We start from the raw sequence: 23,574 nt of genomic DNA on the forward strand, positions 1-23,574 counted from the left end.
AATAATTATAGAATCAGCTCAAAAATTCAACTCGATCTATTATTGCAAACAATATTACAGACAATACAAATAAAATTTAATTAACCGTTGAAGGAACCACAATCTCTCCTGATCTCACCATCCTTGCCAGTCTTAACCCCAATGTTACTCAACTTGATCATGGCAACAACAAAGTGCTTAAAAAATGCAGTTTTAGCATCAGCCATTCTTTTCACATACGCTCGAGTCCTTGAATCCAAAAGCAACATCTGATCAGTAGCCAGCAACCCAAGTCCCTTCTTAATATTTTTGTAGTAAAAATTATCAAATACGAAAGGTGTACTGACATCATTGAGTGCAACAACAGTTGGATCAAGTTTCTTAGACTTAGGACATGAACCCCGAAGGCTGCGAGCAAAGTCTTGGTTCATGGTTGGATCAATGTCATGTGTTTTGTTGTAGCTATAGATTCTTGGCATGAACTCTTTGCAATGCGAGAAGCCAATTGTGTGGCCTCCAGATAGGGCTACCATGTCCAGAGTTGATAAGCCTTTCGATTTGAAGAGTGAGATTGTTTGAGATATTGTTTGGTTCACGTGTGGGAGGTTGCCCTCTACTCTTGAAGCCTTGGAAATAAGGCCATCTCTTCTTCCTTTTGCTACTTCCCATCTTGGGCCTCCCGCCTTTTGAAGCAAGTCATGTTAATTTTTCTTGGTAAAAAATAAATGGACACGCTAATGATTTACTTCGTAAAATTTTTAGGGGAAAGCATTTGAGCGCTGCCAATGTATACACTCTGTCAATTGTTAGATAATTATTACGACATATTTATTTATTAAGAAAATAACACCTTAATCTCCTTTGGAAATTATTTTAACCACTTAAGTCCGCCATTAATTTTTTTAATAAAGACTAAATATCTCTCCACACCATGTGGGTTGATTGGGTTGAATCCATTTCCCCTAAAGGAATCTCATTCAAGCTGTATCTATTATTGTTCTTAGAATAATATTCATATAGTAAATGTGATAATGTAAAAAATGATTAGCTAAAACTTTCCAAATCAAAACCAGTAAGCACCAGAGATGAAATAGGAGATTAAAAATTTATCCAATAACTAAGTAGTAAATATAATTTATAAAAGAGACCAAAATAATATTCTCCCTTTGTTTTTTATGCTCACTCAGTTATTAGCTTTCATTATGCGACACTACTTTAAAAAAGTGTTGTAACAGTCAGAAAGGGGGAGCAATAATAACGGTGAAAATGAAAGTGAATGATGAGAATGAGAGGAAGTTACCAAATGAACCAAGTCTCTTGTAGCAATTGCCATAATATCGGCACAAGAGACAATGCCAGGGCACTGCAACTCCAACGCTCTCTTTGCTCGAAAGAACACTTCATAACCATCGCCGGGAAGTGACAAGTTGATTTCTGAATCCCTTTCGGCCTTGTTGGTTTTACTTGACGCAATCAAGACCGACGCATCACAACCCTTCAAATTACAATATCAATTCATATTACAAAATTCCCCATCTTTAATTAATTAAAGTAATGGCTAAGAAGGTAATGGGGCATTCTAGTTGTGTGTGTGTGTGTGTGTGTGTGTGTGTGTGTGTTTGTGTGTGTATCAAACCTCAACGAAGCAGTCGTGGAAGAAAATGCGAAGAGCCCCGGCGGCGGTGACTGGTGCTTCAAGCAGCTTCTGCGAGGCCACATTGTAGATGATTTTCTCCACATTTGGGCAAGTCTTTTTGTAGAAATCATGTTTAAGTCTTGCATTGCAAGGAATAAAAACTAAGAAGAAGCTGAGAGCAGCAAGGAGAGAGATTAATGAAGTTATAAAAGCCATGGAAACAGGACAATGTGAAAAAATTAATGAGGATGCATGTGATATAGTAGGTAGCAATTGATGAATATAGACAATATACAATCCATATGGGTCTTTTTCAGCAATTGGTGCTATGGAAAAGAGCCCAATAAAGGAAGAAATAAGACAAGAAGAAAAAGCTACTATACACTATCTTTCATTTTGTTTTTGTATTCCATAGAAACCATACACATAAAAGAGTTGCTTGGCCTTTCTTTCTTTTATTTTTTATTTTTTGTTGTTGCTGTTTCTCGTCTTTAATGTTTTTTTTAAACTATTATATATATGATTTAAAATAAAGTTTATCAAGCATTAGGTTCAGAAATTTACTTACTAAGAAAAAAGATATTCTAAAAAATCTATCCTTATTTAAACGAAATTAGTCTCGTAAAATTCAAACTCATTCCCTCCACATAACTTGAGGGCATGCGCACAGGGCTTCTAATCTTTAATATTACGTATGCATATAACAACTATTTTGTTACTTAATTAATGGCCTTTTTCTCCCTTTTCAGTAAAAGGACGAGAATGAGAAGGGGAAGCTTTTAAAGGGGTGGCCCATGCATCCATGATTCCATGTGCTAAAAGGGAAAACGTAATAGCCAGCAAAAATTTTCAGAGACCTAGTCCGGGAACTTGCTGCTTTGAGTAAATTAAGGGCATTTTAGAGTGTGGACAAGGATTGGACCACATGTGAAGTGGTGATACGACACAGTGGTTTGTCGTGTTGTTGGTAGGAATCCGAGAGATTGAAAATGATCACGAGACAATCAAAAGAATTATTAGCTGCCACACTGGAGATATCATCAGAGTTTCTGTGTATTATTCAGCCGTAGTGGGGCAACGGGCTGACTCTGTTTGAAGAAAAATCAAGCTCGGCCCAGTCCACAAATACCATCAAACACCTCGGAATTACAGGACCATTAATTAAATCATGAGCCCATGTCTTGTACGTACTTTCTAGCATTGAATTTCCAGCAGAAACTACACACTGAACTTAATTTTCCAATGTGGCATTCGAAATCAAGTGGAATATTTCTGGTTAAACTTGAGAAGTTGCTGGTGTTCCAGCAAAAGTTGGCTAGGAAATGAGTCCAAAAGACTCATTAAGCTTCCAATGTGCTATGTTCGACTTGAAATTATCATCAATTCTTAGTAACTGTTGAGTGACCCTTGTTTCTTGTGTGTGGAAGTCCCACATAACAAGCCAATTTGCCATGTGAGTTGAAGTGATTGATTCTGAAAAAAGCAGCTTTAGTAGTGATTTTATTTATTACTCGCAAACCAATAATGCGACAGTGTCTCTCAAATCTGAATTGGTAGAACCCATCACTTGTTCACTTTTTTAGCTTTAGTCTGAGACTCTGAGCTGACTTTTCAAGGCCAGAATCCGTGGGGGACCCTAAATACCTTTTGCACTCTAATTAACTATATAAACTCATAACCCATCTAGTTTCTTCTTGCCGTCTAGGTACCTTACTGTAAAGCTTAAGAAATAAGGAGATTATATAAAGTCAGTTTCTGTAGTCTCTTTCATAGCACTTGCTCTTCATCTTATTATCCTTTAATAATTGAGTGTGATTTGCTTTACAATTCTCCCCCCCTTTCCCCTTTTTCTTTTTCTAATTTTATTTCTCATTCACACTTTCTCTCTGTTATGAAAACTACAAACACATGGGGTATATTGATGTTATACCTTCCATTGAATTTTGCTCATATATATCTTTTCATTGCCCTAAGATAAGGATTTTTGGGCTAGCTTGTAATGCAAAACTTTTATGCAAATATTCTTCTTCTTCCTTTTTTTTTTTTGGGGGGGTTTGCTTGAAATGGGATGGTGAATCAACCCTTTTTATTATCATATCATGTCGTTTTATTATCATATATAATTAGTTTTAAAATTAATTACTCAATAATGGGATTGTTTAGGTAAACAAGGAAAAACAGATATAATACATATAATCTAGTTCCATTAGAACACTCGCCATCGGTGTATTCAAACCATTCACACTTTGCAAGTCTATTTGTCCCATTTCAGGTCAAACATTTAAGGCTGCCATATATATAAGATTCTATAAAAATTACGTCTATTTTTTTCTCGTCCAAATTGGATCAACTGGAGCCCTAGATTTCGTTTAAAACATTATATAGGCTGGCACTATGTCATTGTATTCTTTCTCAACATGCAAATCTCCAAAAGAAATAAAATAAAATAAAATTCTTAACATGCAAAGGAATTAATACAATATTGATTATTGAACAACCATTACCAACCATCAATGATTGTGATTACTGGTCAAACCTCGGGTTAGTTATTTAATTAACAACTGTAATTAGTTTACCGGCATATGTTAGTGCTTGGTCGCGTGCACGCATATGTGTGTGTGCGCGTGCGTGCGGAATTATTTGAAAAAAATGTATAAATCGTGCAGTTTAAACATTTCAAATTATAAATTTTTAAAAGGCTGCAGTTTTTAATTTTTTTTAAACTTTTCTGGCACTTTAAGTGTGTGTATGTGTGTTTGTGATATTATATTGTGTGCGTGTAGATGAGTAGATCTTTGAAGAGAACATCCCAAACTGGGTAAAGTTGGTTGGCCCTCACTGTTCATGCTTGGGCCGTGAATTATTTTGTTTTGTCGCATTACTTAACTTTCAGTGCTTAATTAACATAAAATAATATAATAATCTATTTAGATTTCAATCCGCCCGCGGCCTGCACCGACGCACCAAACCGAGAGGAACAGCCTTGTCCTTGATCTAAGAGCCGATCAATTCAAGCGTAGCATGTAAGTAGACATTATTCGCTTTAAACACATATTTATCGTAATTTTCTAGCTTGATTTTTGTAAATTATAATTTAAAACATCTGTAAATTCATTTTTACTAAACAAGGAGAGCTCAGTAATTATAATCAAGCATTAACTCCACACTTGGGAACTCAATAACCCTCACTAACAACGCAGACTGAACTTATTCTAAAATATTTCTTCTACAATTTGAATGCTACTTTCTTCTAACTATTATATAGACGCAAAAACTCTTAATTTAAAAATAAATAGTTGGTATACATTCGATCTTAGAATCTATTTGGAACTTCAAAAACACTTCGTGGCTATTGAAATCTAATTGTTGATCTCACGTTACGTTATTTTATTTGGACGGAGGCCTAGTAGGATTGCCGCCCCTGCGAATTTAGGTTCTTCAATTTTTAGGTAAACCTAAAGAATGAAAAATAATTGTTAACCCGTGACCCACACTTGTCAGTTGTTAACGTCAAAGCCTCATAGGATCAGATTCGGCCACATGAACAGAATGGTTTTGACCACACGACCTACCCGGCTAAACTGAGTTAATTTCACGTAAGGACGGCTTTACTTTTGGACAAATTTGGATGTAGAGTCCCTCGCAAACGTCAAGAGATCAAGTGGTTCCACATGATTGTTTCAATCAACAAATTGGTTTTATCATGGAGGTTTATTGATGTTGACTTTTTGGTGGGGTCAGTACATGTGATGTGGTAGTTCTACTTTGAGATTGCATCCGTGGGTCCAGTTGCGTTCGATCGTATGGCACAGCCAGCTATGCAGATTGGCACCTGCGATCTGGCGCGCTGATGAGATATCATATCACATTGTATAAATAAAAATTATTTACGTTGTCATTTGATAATTATTTTTATAATAACATTTTCACTTATTCAAATAAATATTCGATGTATCAACGACTTAAGTATGTCTACAAATTGTGATTAATTTTTTATCATTTTTTCTATTTTAAAATATCTTAATTCTAGTAGATCGGGTATATATATTTTGGCACTTTTCAATTTTATCTCTTTTTCCTATTGAAATTAATACATACTACTTATTTCTTTATTATTTTCATAATATTAATCTCAATAAATAAAACTGACAATCTCTTTAACATTTATGAGCTCTTGGAAAGTAATCCTATCATTGGGGAGTTACATTATTCATAAATCTCCTAATGGTGTTTTAATGGGTTGTTTTGCTCAATCATGATTACAATCTTTCTTTTATGCATAGCTTAATGTTAATTGTTTATATAATGAAAGTTTGAAATATCACTTTAAAATTTGACTTTTTTTATGGTTAAAATGTAATTTGAAAGAGTGACATTTTAGTCCTTCTATAATAGCCTTGAAATTGTACTGCATGATACATAACCACAACTATCTACATATATTGTAAGAATGAGAGAGTTGATGCAGAAATCAGGTCGAGATTGTTGCGATCAGGTGTCCACAACAACACTTAAATTTGTTTTATCGGGAAACAGTTAACACTATTACTTTCCACTCGAGCAGATAACGCAAACCACAAACACCTCCTTCGAAAGATCATTTGCGTTCGTATAGAATGATTAGAGGAACACCAAAGGTTTTTATAGCATAAACCTTTCGACACTTAAGTCAGTTATTTAAGTCTTTTAGAAAAACTTATGCCACAACTCACATTGCTTTTTATAGTTGCCTTTAAACAAGAAAGCTTTAAAAGAAATATGAGAAAATCTTGAAAAAAAAATATTGGAAATAGAGAGAAAAAAAAGAAAAGAGCTCAATGGTAGAGAAAGAGATTTTTTACTTAGTTCGAATTTTTTACGGTTTTCATAAACGTCTGAAACCCACGACCTTAGATTGAGGAAATAGTCGTTAGTGGATCAAGTTCGTGTTCTGATTCTTTAGAAGAGATCTGCATGTTGACTTATGACCAAATCTTCAGGTTGACTTGGTTTAAATTTCGCATTGTGGGATCTCGTGTGAGCACGTTTGTATAAAAACATACTCACATTTTCTCAATTCAAGGAAGCCTCTTACGAGCTGAGGAGGTTTTCTACTACCCCAAACGCTAAGGAGAGCAAGATTTACGCAAGAATGCATCTAATCATGCTCCGTCTTTTTATACTCAAACAGAGAATTTACTATTCAAGTAAAAATAGAATTATAAATTCTTATATAAACGAAGGGGTATAATTCAATTGATTGTATAACTACTTCTTAACTCAGGTAAATTATTTTTATTAATTTTTATTTTTATTTGACTAATAAATTTATGTCACATTAGACGAGGAATCGTGAGGAAGAACGTTCCACGTCATATAATTGAATCTCATTGCGGATTACTTGGTACTTATTTTCAATCAATATGCTCTTTCATTTTCCTGTCAAAGAAAAATTAATTTAATATACTTTTCATCGCTTGACGTTCTAACGTGTACGCATCAATTGTGCCAGTGCGTAGGAGGAGTTAACTCTCTCTCCCTATTCTTTCGCCAAATGTATGAAGTACAAACTCCCTCTCTAGTCTCCACACTACACACTTCGACGTTTTATGACTTTTATCTTCTCAAAACTCTAAAACGACGTCCAATATATTTTGAAACGCATATGTTAGACGGAAAAAACAAAATAAATAAATTGGATATTATATTTTCATTCTAAGGTTTGCGATTTCCGAAGTCTTCCCGTGGGACCCACTCATCAGATATAACATTTTGTAAATGCGAGCAGACAGTATCAGTGCATTACACCTTAACCAGTTTACGTTTTGCCGGCTTCTAAGAAAAGCTCTGCTGCTCTCGCTTCCACGTGTACTTCATCTCTGGTCGTTCATTCTTCATCCGACGGTCGTATTTTGAACCTTTGACTCCCTCCACGGCTGCTGACTTTCCTCTCACTCCATCCCTTCCCAATTCGTGAAGCTAATTATTAGGACCGTTCCTTAATTTCCTGCACATGAAAGAAATTGACAAAATTGTCCCAATATATATCAGACTGTTTACCAATTTTACGCTTTGTTTTTACAAGCATTTATAACGTTATGATTTTGAAGGAACCCTGTATTAATTACCATTAAACATACAACAAGAGGGACGGTGCAGGAATTATTGACTGCATTTAAATTCCACGGTAAATTGTTTTAATTTCAAAATATTGATAATAAATGACGAGTAACCACCATATCTATTAATCTATAACATATTGTTCATTTTAGAATAAAAAATTTTACTCATATTGAAGATGCTATTATTAGTTTTAGTATTCAATCATTAAATTTTAACCGTATTGACATTTTATAAATATTGACCAATAGTTGTTGATAAGATACATCTTTTATCTTTATACATGAAATGAAACGACCAACTTAAATAGAAAAATGCATTGCCACAAAAAAAAAAAAAACGTTGGATTGTGTAGAAACCATGCATCAAGTTTCAACAAACCATCACATTTATTGGTGATGGATAATTGATAGTACTTGCGTGGTTAGGATTTAAAAATTTGGGCCACATTCTCAGTTGATAGAAAATGCTGTAATTGAATAAATAAGTTCAAATCCAAGTAAATGAGTATTTTGACATATTATAAGGAGATTATAATGGCAGTTTCAATATTTTGGTTAAAATTACCAACACCATTAAAGCAGCACGCTAAACAAATTCTCATGATTAAAAGGAATTAGTAAGAGGAAGAAGAGTAGTACCTCACAAATGCTAGTTTATTGAAATAAATGACTCGCAACTTTTCAAACAAAATAAAATTACCTATATTTTTATATAAATTTTGATCTTTCTAAAATTAAACTAAATTATTGTCGGGTTAAAATGGTTTCCAAAATTAACTACTTTTTATTTAAAAAAACCGTCTATAGAAATAATGAACAAATTAGTGTCTACGTATAGACTTTGTAATTTACATCTTGAAAATATTTTTACATTAATATTTTTAAATAATTTCAAAATATTGGATTAGTTCAAAAATTGAAAATCAAAATAAACAGGGGCATAATGGTCATTAAGCATCAACCGGTCTTTTAAATTTGGTTGGTGCGTGAAAAACCCCCCAAAATTCAAATGAAAGATAAAAGCAAAATAGAAATCTCAGAAAAGGAGTTTAAAGTTTTTTTTTATTTTTCTTTTTATGTGATGTGAAGCTGAGGGGAAAATAAAAAAAGAAAAAAAAAGGAGGAGGAGGGAGGAGGAACAAAAGCTGCTTAATCTCCTCACGCCTTGGATTTTGTATTCATTTTCTATTTTTTCTTCTCTCTTCATTTTCTCAGTTACCAAACACTCTCTCACTTTCGTATACCGTCTTTGCTACGGAGTATATACTGTTTTAGTAATTTTATCTTTTGCTTCCTTTGAGGTTCTAATTTAGAGAAAATGAAAGTTCACCTCTCGCTGTAATGAGGAGTTATTGTTGTGGTTTTGAGATCGATCGAAGCTTGTAAATACATTCCTGAGAAGTGAGAATCTCAAGTTTCCTTCGACTTCTTGAAAGTAAGTAGTAATAGACTATTAGAGTATCTTATTATTACTATTTTTCTGTTGAAAGTTTGGAGATCTCAAATTGCCACTAGATCAGTTTGGATTTGGAAGATTCTATGCTTCTGGAAAAGTGTGTTTGTTTGGTTGCCGAGAAAGTGGAAGAAAGCCAAAGAAAATTTGAGTTTCTGGATGTTGTAAAAAGTGACGCTTTATGGGTCTAAATTTTGATTATTTTGAGTTTCGTTATGTTCTTTAGCAACCGGCTGAAAAGCATATTTCTGAAAAGAGTTTGTTTAATGTTTGGAGATTAGGTTTTATTTTTTTATTTCTATTCTTTTTTGATGATTTCGGATCGAGAATTTGAAGTTTCTAGTGTTTAATATCTTAAATTTGGTTCATGTTTGTTTGCTTGAGACTTGTATTGATTTAATGTACTTCAAGCTTTAGCATCTGTTTTTGGAACTTGATAATGCTGTGATTGAGTTAATTCATGAACTCACTAGGGTCTTATATCTGTAATCATGGTCCCCGCCATTATGTTAATTTGATATTTTTTTTTTTGTTAAAGTTTGATATAACTTTTTTGGTGGAAAAGTTGAGCTTTTTTATGTCAATTATTTTATCCATTGGCATAACACAAAAATCATTCCTCAGGATCAGAGAAAATGTCGCAGAAACCTCGGGTCCAGCCTGCCTTTCAATCCATCAAATCGTTGCCTGTAGATTTCAGGTTCATTGGTTCACCCTTATCCGATCAGGTTGAAAAATCCGATGATGTGAATTTCAGACATAGTGATGTTGCCAGTTTAAGTGTTCCTGAAAATGGTGAGTTAGGGAATGAGTTTGTAGAGGAAGGTGAAAATGAGGAATCGCCATACTGTGGGAACAACATTGTGGTTGAGGACAGGCCTTCTGTGGGTGATGAAGACTTGGATTCTGCAGCTTCGCCTTTGCCTTCAGTCTCAGCATCCCATACTGATCGTAGGTGGAGTGACACCACTTCCTATGCTGGGAAAAAGGTATTTTTTGGCTTTTGTTTGATGGTAATCACTAATCAGAATATATGTTGCTTTACTAGTTTGTGCATTATGATTGAAATTTTGTTCTAATTAGCTTCAAGGTTAATTTTTCTGAGCTTCATATCTTTGTTTGTACTGATTTTCATGTACATTACACAATATTCTTTTTTCTTTTTTCATAAAAATTTATTTCCTCATGCATGTTATTATAACGAAGAAACTTTTAATTCATTTCTTCAGGTATTTTTCTTACCATCGATCCTTATAGATTTAATTGCCCCAACAATTGCCATTGTTTACCATTCTAGCTAGACTGAATAAATAGAACTGTCTAAAATGTCTTGGGAACTAACCATGTTATATAATATAGCAGTTTTTCGGTGTCTTATTATCTTCTTTTTTGGCATTTGAATGTAGAGAAGAAAAGCTTTAGGTCTTGGATTTTTCTTCATTGCACAGATACATTAATTCGGCATTTGTTTCTATTCTTTTTAAGATAGTAGTTACTTTTATTCTTGGTAAATCTTAGAAACAACCAATTTTACCTACTGTGATGTTTGGGAATGTATAAGTATAGTTTTAAATAAATTTGTCATGCTGTAGCTCATCACAGTTTTTTGTGCATTGGACATCATGTGCAGTTTTCATTTTCACTTTAATGTCCTGAGTGATTAACATGTAAAGGAGGTAATGTATGTGGCCCTTTTGGTTTTGTTGATATTTATTCCTTTGTATTCAATGTTCTTTGATGGAAGTAGCTTCCCATAGCATAAGGCAAACTAGTATGTTGTAAAACGTTGGATTTTGTTCCAATGCTATCTTGTAGCAGCGAACAGATTTGATACATAATAAGAAAATTGTGTGATAAAGTAAGGTTCACTAACCAACTCTTCCCTTAGTGAAATTAAACTTGCTTTACCTGCTTGTTCTGTTGACCATTTGGTCAAGACAAACTTCTTGGATTATTAGGTGAGGGAAGGTATGGGGCTCAAGATTTTTAAAATCCCTAATCGACATAGTAATGCATCTGATCTGAACTCAGCATCACTGTTCCATGACAGAAAGGTTCCTAGATCTGCCCCTTCAAGCTTAGTTGACATTTTACGTTATAAAAAAAAGAAAAGAAAGACTCATTACATACCTGATCCTTCCATATTTAGATTAGGTCTCTTGGCGTTTGAACAACTGTCCAAAATGTGCTTTATTGGCCATTTGTTTATAAAAGTTTATTGTATATGCTGGTGTAAAGCTGCATAATATAGAAAAATCTATCCATTCAAGAAAGAGGTATCAAATATTAGAACTCTATATTAAGTTAGTAATTTATCAATGTAAGAATGATGTATCACATAGCAGAACTCTATAGTAAGTTAGTAATTTATCAATGTAAGAATGATGTATCACAATAATAGAACTCTTTATAAAGTTAGTAACGTTTAATTTTATTTCTATTTAACTGCTTGTTTATTTCTACATGTCCGTCTTTATGAATATTTGAATATGTTCTGGTCATATGATTTCTGAGCAATCACTGACTTGACAAATGCAGCAACTTTCAGTCGTTGACATATGGCTGTGGTATTTTTTCAAATTTGCATCAGTTATTCATACATCAAAGTTTACTGTTTCAGAAGCTTCAGTCTTGGTTTCAACTTCCAAATGGGAATTGGGAGCTTGGGAAAATATTGTCCATATCAGGGACTGAGTCGGTTATTTCTCTGCCTGAGGGCAAAGTAAGTGAGACACGGAAACTTTGAAAATGCTGTGTCCAAGTTGATGTATATTGAATATTTTTCTAACTTTTTTATGTCCATAATTTAGGTTTTAAAGGTGAAATCTGAAAACTTGGTTTCAGCAAATCCTGATATCCTTGATGGTGTTGATGATCTCATGCAACTTAGCTATTTAAATGAACCTTCGGTACTGTACAATCTCCACTATAGATACAAGCAAGACATGATTTATGTAAGTGTTTTCATAGTAATGTTATGTTTGCTTTTCAATCAGGTACATATTTCCAACTTTTTCCTAATATCTTTAGTGTTATAATTATGTGCTATTTAGACGAAAGCAGGTCCTGTATTGGTTGCCATAAATCCCTTTAAGAAAGTTCCTTTATATGGAAATTACTATATTGAAGCTTATAAGAGCAAGTCTATTGAGAGTCCGCATGTGTATGCTATTACTGACACGGCCATACGTGAAATGATACGAGGTGCTTTTCTTTTCCTTTTTTTTTTGGGTCAATAATTATACACAATTGAGTTCGCTGTTTGAGAGTTCTTATATTTGTACGATATACTTATTTGGGCTTGTCTTTATTTCCAGATGAAGTTAATCAATCCATCATTATAAGGTTTGTAGACTATAACCAACTTGATTATATCTTTCTATCATTCTTAGTCTCCTTTTGGTGGTAATGGATGTGTAGATGACTAAACCATATATTGCAGCTCTTGCTGCATGCTTTCGTTTTAAGTTTCTCATTTGGGTATGGACTTTGGTACCTTTGTTTCCTTTTGGTGCTTTATGTCATACTACATATGTGCCATTCATTGTTAGTTGGAATTATACATGCCTTTTTCTTTAATTCTTGAATTTTAGATACATAGTACCTGCTTTACATCTCAATGGTTTGTTTGACAAGTGCAAATAATCGAAGGATAGAGGATGGACAAATTTGCATTTTGCATGTTACTGCTAAAGTCTCATATTAGTTTTATTGCATCTATTAGATCTGGAATTTGAAGCTGTTGTAATGGCGCTTAATCTCATAATCTCATATTGGAACGAGTGATTTATTCATTTGTGATCATGGACACTTATTTTTTTTAGATGCCAACTCTATAGTTGTCCTTATTAAAAGCTTTTGCACGTTACCAAGATGGTGGATTGGTTTTAAATTATGATGCCCCTTTCAAAGTTTTCTAAAGTGTGTAGTGGGTGGCTTATCAGCTGAAGTAGCCTGAGTGACTGAAATACGGTAAAGTTTTTGAGATGCTTTGCAGTATCAGTTCTCATTGAGTTGGTGATATTGTATTGACAGAGGTCAAATAACTTCTCAGTAAAGAGTCCTTCATACCATGTTGGGATTGATGTGAAAATTGAGTGGAGTTTCCTTTTTGTGGGGGCTGTATAGATGAATTATTATGGTGGACCCCTTAGTAACTGTTGGAAGGGGTTGAGATTGAACAGGCGTTGCATATGCAATAGTATTAAGAATATACAGAATGAACTTGATCCGTGAAGGACCTTCATGGTGGTGGGGTGTCACCTCTTTGGCTTTCTTGATGCTGGGATTGATGTGAAAATTGAGTGGAGTTTCCTTTTTGTGGGGGCTGTATAGATGAATTATTATGGTGGACCCCCCAGTAACTGTTGGCAGGGGTTGAGATTGAACAGGCCTTGCATAAGCAATAGTATTAAGAACATACAGAATGAACTTGATCTGTGAAGGATCTTCCTGGTGGTGGGGTGTCACCTCTTTGGCTTTCTTGGTGTGTGAAAGACATGATAAAAAAATGTTTTTAAGAGGAATTTTTCTGCTGTTTTAAGGGTACCTCACTGTAAGCCCTCTCTGATCGAAGGAAAATAGAAAGTTTGTAACCCATTTCCCTCACTTATATTTCTCCATTCTTTGGTGGCTGGCTAGGTGCCTTACTTAAATTCACTTTTGCTTATTTAAGAAATCCCTAATATTCATTTGTACAGTATAATTTGTAACCTTAATGCTGTCATGAAATCTGGCATTGTAATGTGACCAAATTCAGGAACAGAATTTAACTTTGGAGGTTTCACGCTTTAAAGTCTGTGCTGTTTCTAAAAGTATCCATATGTACATCTATTGATGCTGATAGTCATTTCCTTGTTCAGTGGGGAAAGTGGAGCAGGAAAGACTGAGACAGCAAAAATAGCAATGCAATATTTGGCTGCACTTGGTGGAGGCAGTGGGATAGAATATGAAATTTTGAAGACTAATCCAATCTTAGAAGCATTTGGTAATGCGAAAACATCAAGAAATGACAACTCAAGTCGCTTTGTAAGCTCCCTGTTCTGTGCATGAACATCTTAAGATTTTTTAGTACTTCTTCAATGTTCCTGAGTTGGTTTTAGTACTACGAAATGAAAATTCTTGAAGTTTTTGCCTTTTATGTAGCAACTATTGATTTTCTGATGAATATGCACAGGGAAAGCTGATAGAAATTCACTTTAGTGAAACTGGAAAGATTTCGGGTGCCAATATTCAAACTTGTAAGATGACTTGTGTTGTTTAAGCTGATATTTTTATTATAATTGTTATTTTTTATTTTGGAATTTAAATCTGACATAATTTTCTAATTCCCTTCTAATTATGCAGTTTTACTTGAGAAGGTAAACTTTCTTCCTCTAATTTATTATCGTTAAACTTTTCAATTTATTTCATTCTGTCTTTAAATAACTTGTACATTAACTTACTCTTTTATGAACAGTCTAGAGTGGTCCAATGTGCGGAGGGAGAAAGGGCATATCATATATTTTATCAACTTTGTGTTGGAGCTCCACCTGCACTTAGAGGTTGTTTACCACTTGTGTTTGATGTCTCTTATGACACATTTTTATCACCAAATGATTTTCTTGAATGCAAGCATTCTCCATTTGAGTATTTTCATTCTAATGATGATTTGCCTGTGAGCATTGTTGCATATCTAAATTGTCTCCATGGTTGAAATCTGAAGTCTAGTAGAGTTATTACTACTGCAATCCCACTTCTTAATGTCCTTGTATGCATCAATATTAGTGAGTCAATATATATGGTTATGGTTATGGTTAACTTTATAGTTACTGGATGCTTCTTAAAGATGAACCATGCTTATGAACAATGCTTCTTAAAGATGAACCATGTGGTTTCCATATTGATTGTGTTGCATTTGTTCTTTCCTTTGATTATGGATTCTGGAATCCATAAGCTAGGTTCCAGCATTAAATTACTGGTTAAAGTTATCTTGGAGACTGGAGACTTTTGTTAAATATTTTATTTACAACTATATTTTTTGAGCCTTTCTTAGTATTTGTTTATTGATTATTGAAATGCAGAGAAGTTAAATTTGATGAGTGCAAAAGAGTACAAGTATTTGAGACAAAGTAGTTGTTATTCGATCAATGGGGTTGATGATGCTGAACAATTTCGCATTGTTGTGGTAACTTCTCTTCTCAGGAAGTAAATTTCTTCCATCCATTTTAGATTTTCATATTGCCATTTTCGTTTTCAAAATAAGTAGTCAATGTGCATACGGACCTTAATGGCTTTTTCAGGAAGCGCTGGACATTGTCCATGTAAGCAAAGAAGACCAGGAGAGTGTATTTGCTATGCTTGCTGCAGTACTGTGGCTAGGAAATGTCTCCTTTACCGTTATTGATAATGAAAACCATGTTGAACCTGTGGCAGATGAAGGTGAGAATCACCAGTATCTAATGTAACAAGGATGACTTTGATTGGAAGATATAACTTTTTTGGGGATTTGTTGTTTATCTTGAAGCAAAAAGTTGGAAGAAAAAAATATTTTTTCTTCTCCAAAGTAAGGATAGAGGAGATTTAGTTTGGTTGATTAACCACATTCCTCCCTTATGGCTGCATGACAAAAGTTAGTTAAGTATGCATTTCAGAAAAATTTAAGGGGGAAAGTCATACGTAGTGCAGCAATTATGGTTACAAGGTTATAGTTCGGGTCAAGCCCTAAAGTTCCCTAGATATTGACAGTTGCATGGTAGTTTCTTCATTTATCCATGGCATGCTATTCCATTTTATGTTTGGAGATATTCATTATTTGCATAAATTAGGTGAACAGTTTTGCGCAGCCCAAGGTGACTTGGAACCATGATCTTGTATGAGCACTTTGAGTGCCAATAATGCTTGTTGTCCAGTAATTAGATATTGGTTAAAAGCGCACACACACAAAACACCTGTATATAATACACTTTTGGCAAGTTATGTCTTTTATGAATTATCAGCTAACCTTGGAGGCAACAGATCAGTTTGTCAGGAACTGAACTCTGTAATCACAAATTATGAGTTAGTATGCTGGCTGTTATCTCATAGGATTATTTTCAAGGCCTAATATCGAACTAAACGCACGGGTTCTGAAATGCATCTCTATTAGGCATCAGTGTACTGTAGATTTAATGTGACTCTAAATATGGAGTCCATTGCTGACTAAAAATTTGTTTAAATTTATTGTCGTTGCCCCATTTTGAAAGTCACTACATGTTGTAAAATTTTTACTATGTGATTTACATAACTAGCAGAGACATTGATATATTGGTGTGTATATCAAGTACATTGGATCAGAAAATCACTTAACTGTACCATTCATGACAGGCTTCACGGTTGTTTGATTGCTGCTTGAGTTTTTCCTGAGCTCATTGGAGTTGGTTTCCTTTTTTTCATGTTCAGGTTTAATCACTGTTGCTAAATTGATTGGATGTGACATTGGGGAGCTGAAGCTAGCTTTGTCAACCCGCAAAATGAGAGTTGGGAATGATACTATTGTCCAAAACCTTACACTTTCGCAGGTGAGAACTTTTATGGAGAAATCATAATCGCTTTGGTAGATAATCTTCATAGCCTATTATACCATGATAACTTGAGCAAAGTGGATTGTAAGTTTGCAACCACATGAGAAAGTTGGAATATCTTCAAATAACAAATTCATTTATCTAAATTTTGAATCTCCTTGACTATCAATTATCACCTGACAGACATTTTTAATCTTATTAAAATTAAATTTTAAAACCATTGGTGGTCAACATATTTTTCTACATCTTTCAGGCCACTGATACCAGAGATGCTTTAGCAAAATCAATCTATGCTTGTTTATTTGAGTGGCTGGTGGAACAAATTAACAAGTCACTTGCAGTTGGCAAAAGACGAACTGGCAGATCCATCAGCATTCTTGATATTTATGGCTTCGAGTCATTTGATGTATGTTAGAATTATTACTTTACTGTGTCCCTCTTTCTTCCTTTTATCTTTCTGTTTGTAGTTACTTACCCTGGAGAATTTTGTTTCTGCAGAGAAATAGTTTTGAGCAGTTCTGCATAAACTATGCAAATGAGAGATTACAGCAACACTTTAATCGTCATTTGTTCAAGCTGGAGCAGGAGGTAACCTTTATTACAGATTGTGAACATAGCACAGATAAGGTTATAGATTTATGGTATAAAAGATCCTGGCTTGTGGTGCTAATACTTATCGGATATTATTATTTATTTTCTAGGAATATATCCAAGATGGCATTGACTGGGCAAAAGTTGATTTTGAAGACAACAAAGACTGTCTTAATCTTTTTGAAAAGGTACCAAGCCCATTGACTCAACTTAGAGTATTTGTGCTAACCACCAAGGGCGTCTTCCTATGTTACATTTTTTATCTTGTGGTGTGTCATGCCTTTGGAATTTTCATACAAGCTGACCTAACAGGTAATTTCTTCATGTTTTGCATGGTTGCATCCATAACAACAGAAAAAAATTTCTATGAACATTTTAAGTGCTAAGGTGCTTCGCATTTTGTTATTTAATTTTCGAGCTCTACAAATAATAGACATTTTGATGAGTGGAAGTAGATCAAAATTTGTAGGAGTAATGCTACACTTCTGAACTAGTATCCCAACTATTTAATCTCAAGTGATGTGAGATTCGTCAATTAGATGCTAGAACGGAGTAATAAGTAATTTTACAAATTATGAAACTAGTCATTTGATATATGTGTGCCACATCATCACTTGCGATGGAAATACTGGGATATTACTTGGGAAGTATAATACATTAAAACCTCTATAAAATAATATTGTTGGGACTAAGAAAAATATTATTTTAATGAAGTTATTTATTTATCAATAAATGAATAATTTATTAATTTATTGCTAAATGAATATTTATTAATTTAAGAGGAGTTTTTTATATTTTAATTACTTGTGTCATCTTGGTACTGTACTATTCCTTTGACCAAAATTCATGTATGAATTTCAAAAGTTATCATTTATATACAAAAGTATTAATAGATGTTATGAAGATGTGCATAGAAGCCAAAAGTTAATGTAAGTACATTGTACATAGAGATAAAAGTGATATACATATTTTTGAAATTTAATACCATAGAAGATAAAGTCTTTCAGATGCTTAAAGTACGTAGAACATAAACTCTATAAATACATTGGTCACTATTTTTATTTGTAGTCACTAATTAGATGCATATTTTTTAAAACAGTTGAATTGAGAAAATTGTTGTCAAGAAAAAAAACTTCATTAATATTATGAATTTTATGTGTTATTTATTATTAATATTTTTGTATTTGACTAATTATTAATTTATATTTACAGCGGGCCTAAAAATTTGAAAAAAAAAATTATCATCTTATGGATTTAGCGAGATTATTAATTTAGTACAGTGGAGGTTTTACCGTATTGCTCAATTTTTAGTAATTGCACCTTGTTAACAACATTATGTGAAATTGACATGTGGATCATTTGATTTTTTATTAGCTCCAATTTGTTCTGTTGGGACCGATTGGGAAGATTTCGTGCTCTTACCCCTTGCATGTTATATTGAAGTCTAGTGTCAGTGATCGCTAGGTCAATGGGCACTTGGGGTGTTAGGTTGATTTGGTATTTTGGTTTTCCTTTCTTTTCAATTGGGCACTGGTGCTTATTCAACCTGCCCATTAGTGCTGATAAGAAAATCTTTGAGAGTGCTAGTACTAATGTTTTCTACCTAATACATATTGAATTAATTAAATCCTTCAAACTCTTATTATTTTGATTTCATGCAGAAGCCCTTGGGGTTATTGTCTTTGTTAGATGAAGAGTCAACGTTTCCAAATGGCACAGATTTGACGTTTGCCAACAAGCTAAAGCAGCATTTAAATTCTAATCCTTGCTTCAGAGGGGAACGAGACAAATCCTTCACAGTCTCACATTATGCAGGGGAGGTATTTACTTTTATATTTTAAAATTTGTTTTCAAATGGGAACATTACTTTTTCTTTTTCTTCTCATAATTCAGTTGTAATAAATAAATTTTTTGAAGGTCAAATGGAGGTTCACTACCGTTTCTTTAAATATTCTAGAGCCAATCCGATAATCTGATGCCAATATTTAGATGTCCAATGCTTTGTTGCATGGTTGTTACTTTAACTTGTGAATCATTGATGTGCTAGAAAAGTTGTTGCTTTTGTTTCTTTTTGCTCCTCTTGCTTACCGACTATTTGATAGCTCCACCTGGTTTTTCACCCAGGTTATATATGACACAACCGGATTTTTGGAGAAGAACAGGGACTTATTGCACTTGGATTCCATTGAACTTCTGTCTTCTTGCTCATGCCACCTTCCTCAGATTTTTGCTTCCAATATGCTTTCTCAATCCAATAAACCTGTAGTTGGTCCTTTGTATAAAGCAGGTGGAGCAGATTCCCAAAAGCTAAGTGTTGCAACAAAGTTTAAGGTACAGGTCATATGTTTCACTAGCATGACAATATGTACAGCCTGTATAGTTGGAAAAAAAATTGCATGGACATGCTGTTTCTTGGAATCTAGGTATTGTGTCCTATTGTCTGTTGATTTGAATGTACAATTGATATTGTGATATTTCCTCGAGTTTTATCCTAGAATAATTATTTTAGCTTGGTTTCAATTTTTTTTTCCATCTATCATTGAGAAGAGGTCAATAAGATAGTGTTGAATCAAGTTACATGCCTATTAGTACATTAAACTTCTGTAACTTAAATCTTACACATGATTTTGACTGCACAAATGGAAATAGATAATCAGCCATTTAAGAAATTTTCGTTTGTAAAATTCAGTGCTTTTGAAATGAATAATTCTACTGGATCACAGCTGATTCATTTGCTTATTATATTACCTTTATTACTCTCTGGATTTAGGGTCAACTATTTCAATTGATGCAACGGCTGGAGAGCACGACTCCACATTTTATACGTTGTATAAAGCCCAACAATTTCCAATCTCCGGGATTGTACGAGCAAGGACTTGTGCTGCAGCAGCTGAGATGTTGTGGAGTCTTGGAGGTAGTTCGAATATCAAGGTCTGGCTTTCCTACCAGAATGTCTCATCAGAAGTTTGCGAGAAGGTAAAGAAACAGGAATAGTCTTTCCTTTTCCTGTGAAAGTTTCCTGAATTATTATATATATGTTTCATTTCCTATGTTAACTTTTCTTATCCATTCAGGTACGGTTTTCTTCTGCTGGAGAGTGTTGCATCCCAGGATCCACTTAGTGTTTCAGTTGCAATTCTTCATCAGTTCAACATTTTGCCAGAGATGTATCAAGTTGGCTACACAAAATTGTTTTTCCGCGCTGGACAGGTAAGCAATGAAAGTGAGTGATTGCTCTTTTTTTTTTTTTTGAGAACGTTGTTCTGGGTCACGTTTTGCTGTTTAGCAAGTTTATTATTCAAAGAAAGGTATAGACTTGGTGGAGCTGTCAGTCTTGTCTCACCTATGACTAAAACTCAGATTCCAAGTAATGTCATTGTTTACTGTTGCTAACCTGAAATTGATGAAGTATCATTTCTGGTTGGGTACCTTTGGTGGATTTGATGCAATCCCTTCATTTATATGTGCTGTTTAGGATTGAGAGATTTTTTATATGAGAGTTTTGGCTTAGTTTCCAGTATTTCTGCTTTTCCTTTGGTGATTGGTATCATCTAATTACTATTCCTATTTCTTCTTCCCCTGTTATAAGTATTTATCTATCTCTCAATTACTGAATTATGTCGCTTATACTGATGATGAACGAATTTGTCAGCAATCTCATTTTATCTGGATAATGCTTCTCTGTTCGGGACTCCATAAGAGAGAGAGAGAGAAAATGGATCCCATGGACAAAACATGAAAAAATAAACATATGAATTTAATTTCATTCCTGGAATAATTTGCAGCGCCAACTGATATATGGAATTGTTTAAAGTTTGGGACAAATACTGGGCCTGGGGATATAGATATCATTTACTGTTAAAACTCGTAGTAGATCTTTTAGTGTTAAGAAATGCTAAGTTCTAAAATGTTGCCTTTCATCACTGTCCCGGCTTGGCTATCTATCAATTGTATCTTTGGCGTCCTTTAGATATGCTATTTTTTTACTGAAATAAATGTGACATGGTAAATTTATGCAGATTGGGATGCTTGAGGATACGAGAAACCGTACCCTTCATGGGATTTTACGTGTTCAAAGCTGCTTCAGAGGACACCAAGCTCGACTTTGCCTCAAGGAGCTTAGAAGAGGAATTGTTGCTCTTCAGTCATGTATTGCCTTGTTATCTTCTATTTCTGTTGTAGGAAGACAAACTATTCAGAAAACAATTGAGTTGCTGATTCCTTTATTATTCTTTCAGTTATCCGGGGAGAGAAAATCAGAAAGGAATATGCGCTTGTGCTGCAAAGACATAGAGCTGCTGTTGTTATACAAAGGCAGATTAAAAGCAGGGTTGCTAGGCAAAAGCTCAAGAATATAAAGTATTCTTCAATCATGATACAATCAGGTAAAATTTAGTTCTCTTGTTGGCTTGTGGGTTCAATCCTGTAAAGAAAGATGAGCTTGCAATCATTTGCATTTGAAATGCATATTTATAAAGCAATGTCATTGAATGGGGCTGCCTTATGTTTTTTTGGTCAATTTCACGCGTGGATCCTACGTCTTATTGTACAAATAAATTTAAAAGTCAGCTGTAGTACACTTAAATCTAACCACCTATTCTCCCAAAAAAAAATGAAAAAAAAATATAATCACCCACAAAAGAAAAAGAAAGCACTTATCATGCATGAATGTGTGAGTTGGATGGGGTCAACACAATCAATTTTGTGGCCAAAAGTAAGTATCTGAATAACCTGGTTGGTGGCTTATTTGCTTTACATTGTTCGTAACTCGTGTTATTTTTTATTTTTTACTTTTTCCTGCAGTTATCCGTGGTTGGTTGGTTAGAAGATGCTCAGGAGACATATGCTTGTTGAAGTCCGTGGAAAGCAAGGTAATACTTATCTATTCATTATAGCTTTTTTTCTTCTAAGCTGCTTCACTCATACTTGATACAAGCAGTACGAATCTCGCACTTGGTTTCATATGTCTTAAATGATAGCATTCCTTAGTTACTTTGTGTTTGGAAAAAAGGAAGCTGCATCTATCTCATACTTCCTATGAATCTTGGGAGAAAATTTATCATGTCTTTCCACTAACCCTAATTTTAATTTCTTACTTGCACAAATGGCATTTCTTGCAAAGTTTATAAGTAAAATTCCCTAGACCAATGTGGGGAAGATGGAATTGCATTTGCCACTAACGAGTGTGTGGTACAGCTTCTCGGCAATCAATTTATATTAAGCCAGTCCTGGCATTTTTTATTTTTGGAGTTACCTGTTTGTTTGCATGTAAAATGCTAAATTAAACCTAAATCCCTTACAGGGTAATGATTCAGATGAGGTGCTGGTGAAAGCATCATTTCTTGCTGAGTTACAGCGTCGAGTTCTTAAAGCTGAGGCTGCTCTCAGAGAGAAAGAGGAGGAAAATGACATTCTTCATCAAAGACTCCAGCAATATGAGAGTCGTTGGTCTGAATATGAGCAGAAAATGAAGTCCATGGAAGAAGTGTGGCAAAAGCAAATGAGATCCCTGCAATCCAGTCTTTCTATTGCAAAGAAAAGTCTTGCTATAGATGATTCAGAGCGAAATTCTGATGCATCAGTCAATGCAAGTGATGAAGTAGAGTACAGCTGGGATACGGGAAGTAATTGCAAGGGCCAAGAGAGCAATGGTGTGAGACCAATGAGTGCAGGTTTGAGTGTCATTAGCCGGTTGGCTGAAGAATTTGATCAAAGGAGCCAAGTATTTGGTGACGATGCCAAGTTCTTGGTGGAAGTGAAGTCAGGTCAGGTTGAAGCAAGTTTAAATCCAGACAAGGAGCTTAGAAGGTTGAAGCAGATGTTCGAAGCTTGGAAGAAAGATTATGGATCACGCCTACGGGAAACAAAGGTGATTTTGAATAAGCTTGGGAGTGAAGAAGGTGCCATTGATAGAGTGAAAAAGAAGTGGTGGGGAAGAAGGAACAGCACAAGGATAAACTAAGAGTTATTCTGTAGTCCGCTTTACTTGTGAATGCATATTAACTTTTCCTTTTCCCGAGATGCGAATTGCTGCCTAGAAATATTGTGACGAGTGTTGCAAGCAATTTGTTGTACAAGAGCCTGGTGAGTCAAATATGTGCCTAAGTCAAAATATGTATATCATTTTTCATTTTAATTGGATTACGATGGTTGTAAAATCTGATATCATGCATTTTTATTTTTTTTTTTGGGGGGGGCATAGCAACGTAAATCTAATTTATGAAATCTTGCTTGATCATCCTGGAACTGTCAATATTACATGGTTATTGACTG

At 34.3% G+C, this 23,574-nt stretch overlaps 2 protein-coding genes across 2 annotated transcripts; one reads left to right on the forward strand and one right to left on the reverse strand.

Annotated features, from left to right (window-relative positions):
* Positions 1-75: 75 nt before the first annotated feature.
* LOC18043565 (peroxidase 65) lies at positions 76-1,912 on the reverse strand. Its single transcript, XM_006437571.2, has 3 exons — positions 1,616-1,912; positions 1,280-1,474; positions 76-662 (listed from the first exon to the last, which is right to left on the reverse strand). Exons 1-3 carry the CDS (start codon positions 1,829-1,831, stop codon positions 81-83), a joined length of 993 nt encoding a protein of 330 aa, XP_006437634.1. The 5' UTR covers positions 1,832-1,912; the 3' UTR covers positions 76-80.
* Positions 1,913-8,826: 6,914 nt separating this feature from the next.
* On the forward strand, positions 8,827-23,542 carry LOC18043566 (myosin-1). The gene is made up of 24 exons (XM_024185294.1): positions 8,827-9,151; positions 9,794-10,158; positions 11,790-11,891; positions 11,980-12,123; positions 12,223-12,373; positions 12,487-12,514; positions 14,032-14,197; positions 14,346-14,409; positions 14,516-14,529; positions 14,628-14,712; positions 15,232-15,335; positions 15,451-15,589; positions 16,589-16,707; positions 16,964-17,116; positions 17,209-17,298; positions 17,412-17,489; positions 18,963-19,121; positions 19,426-19,632; positions 20,072-20,277; positions 20,376-20,511; positions 21,321-21,450; positions 21,540-21,686; positions 22,105-22,172; positions 22,604-23,542. Exons 2-24 carry the CDS (start codon positions 9,805-9,807, stop codon positions 23,261-23,263), a joined length of 3,504 nt encoding a protein of 1,167 aa, XP_024041062.1. The 5' UTR covers positions 8,827-9,151; positions 9,794-9,804; the 3' UTR covers positions 23,264-23,542.
* The last annotated feature ends 32 nt before the right edge of the window (positions 23,543-23,574 follow it).

The sequence above is a fragment of the Citrus clementina genome, unplaced genomic scaffold (genome assembly GCF_000493195.1).
Source record: "Citrus clementina cultivar Clemenules unplaced genomic scaffold, Citrus_clementina_v1.0 scaffold_4, whole genome shotgun sequence".
Classification (NCBI taxonomy): Eukaryota; Viridiplantae; Streptophyta; class Magnoliopsida; order Sapindales; family Rutaceae; genus Citrus; species Citrus x clementina.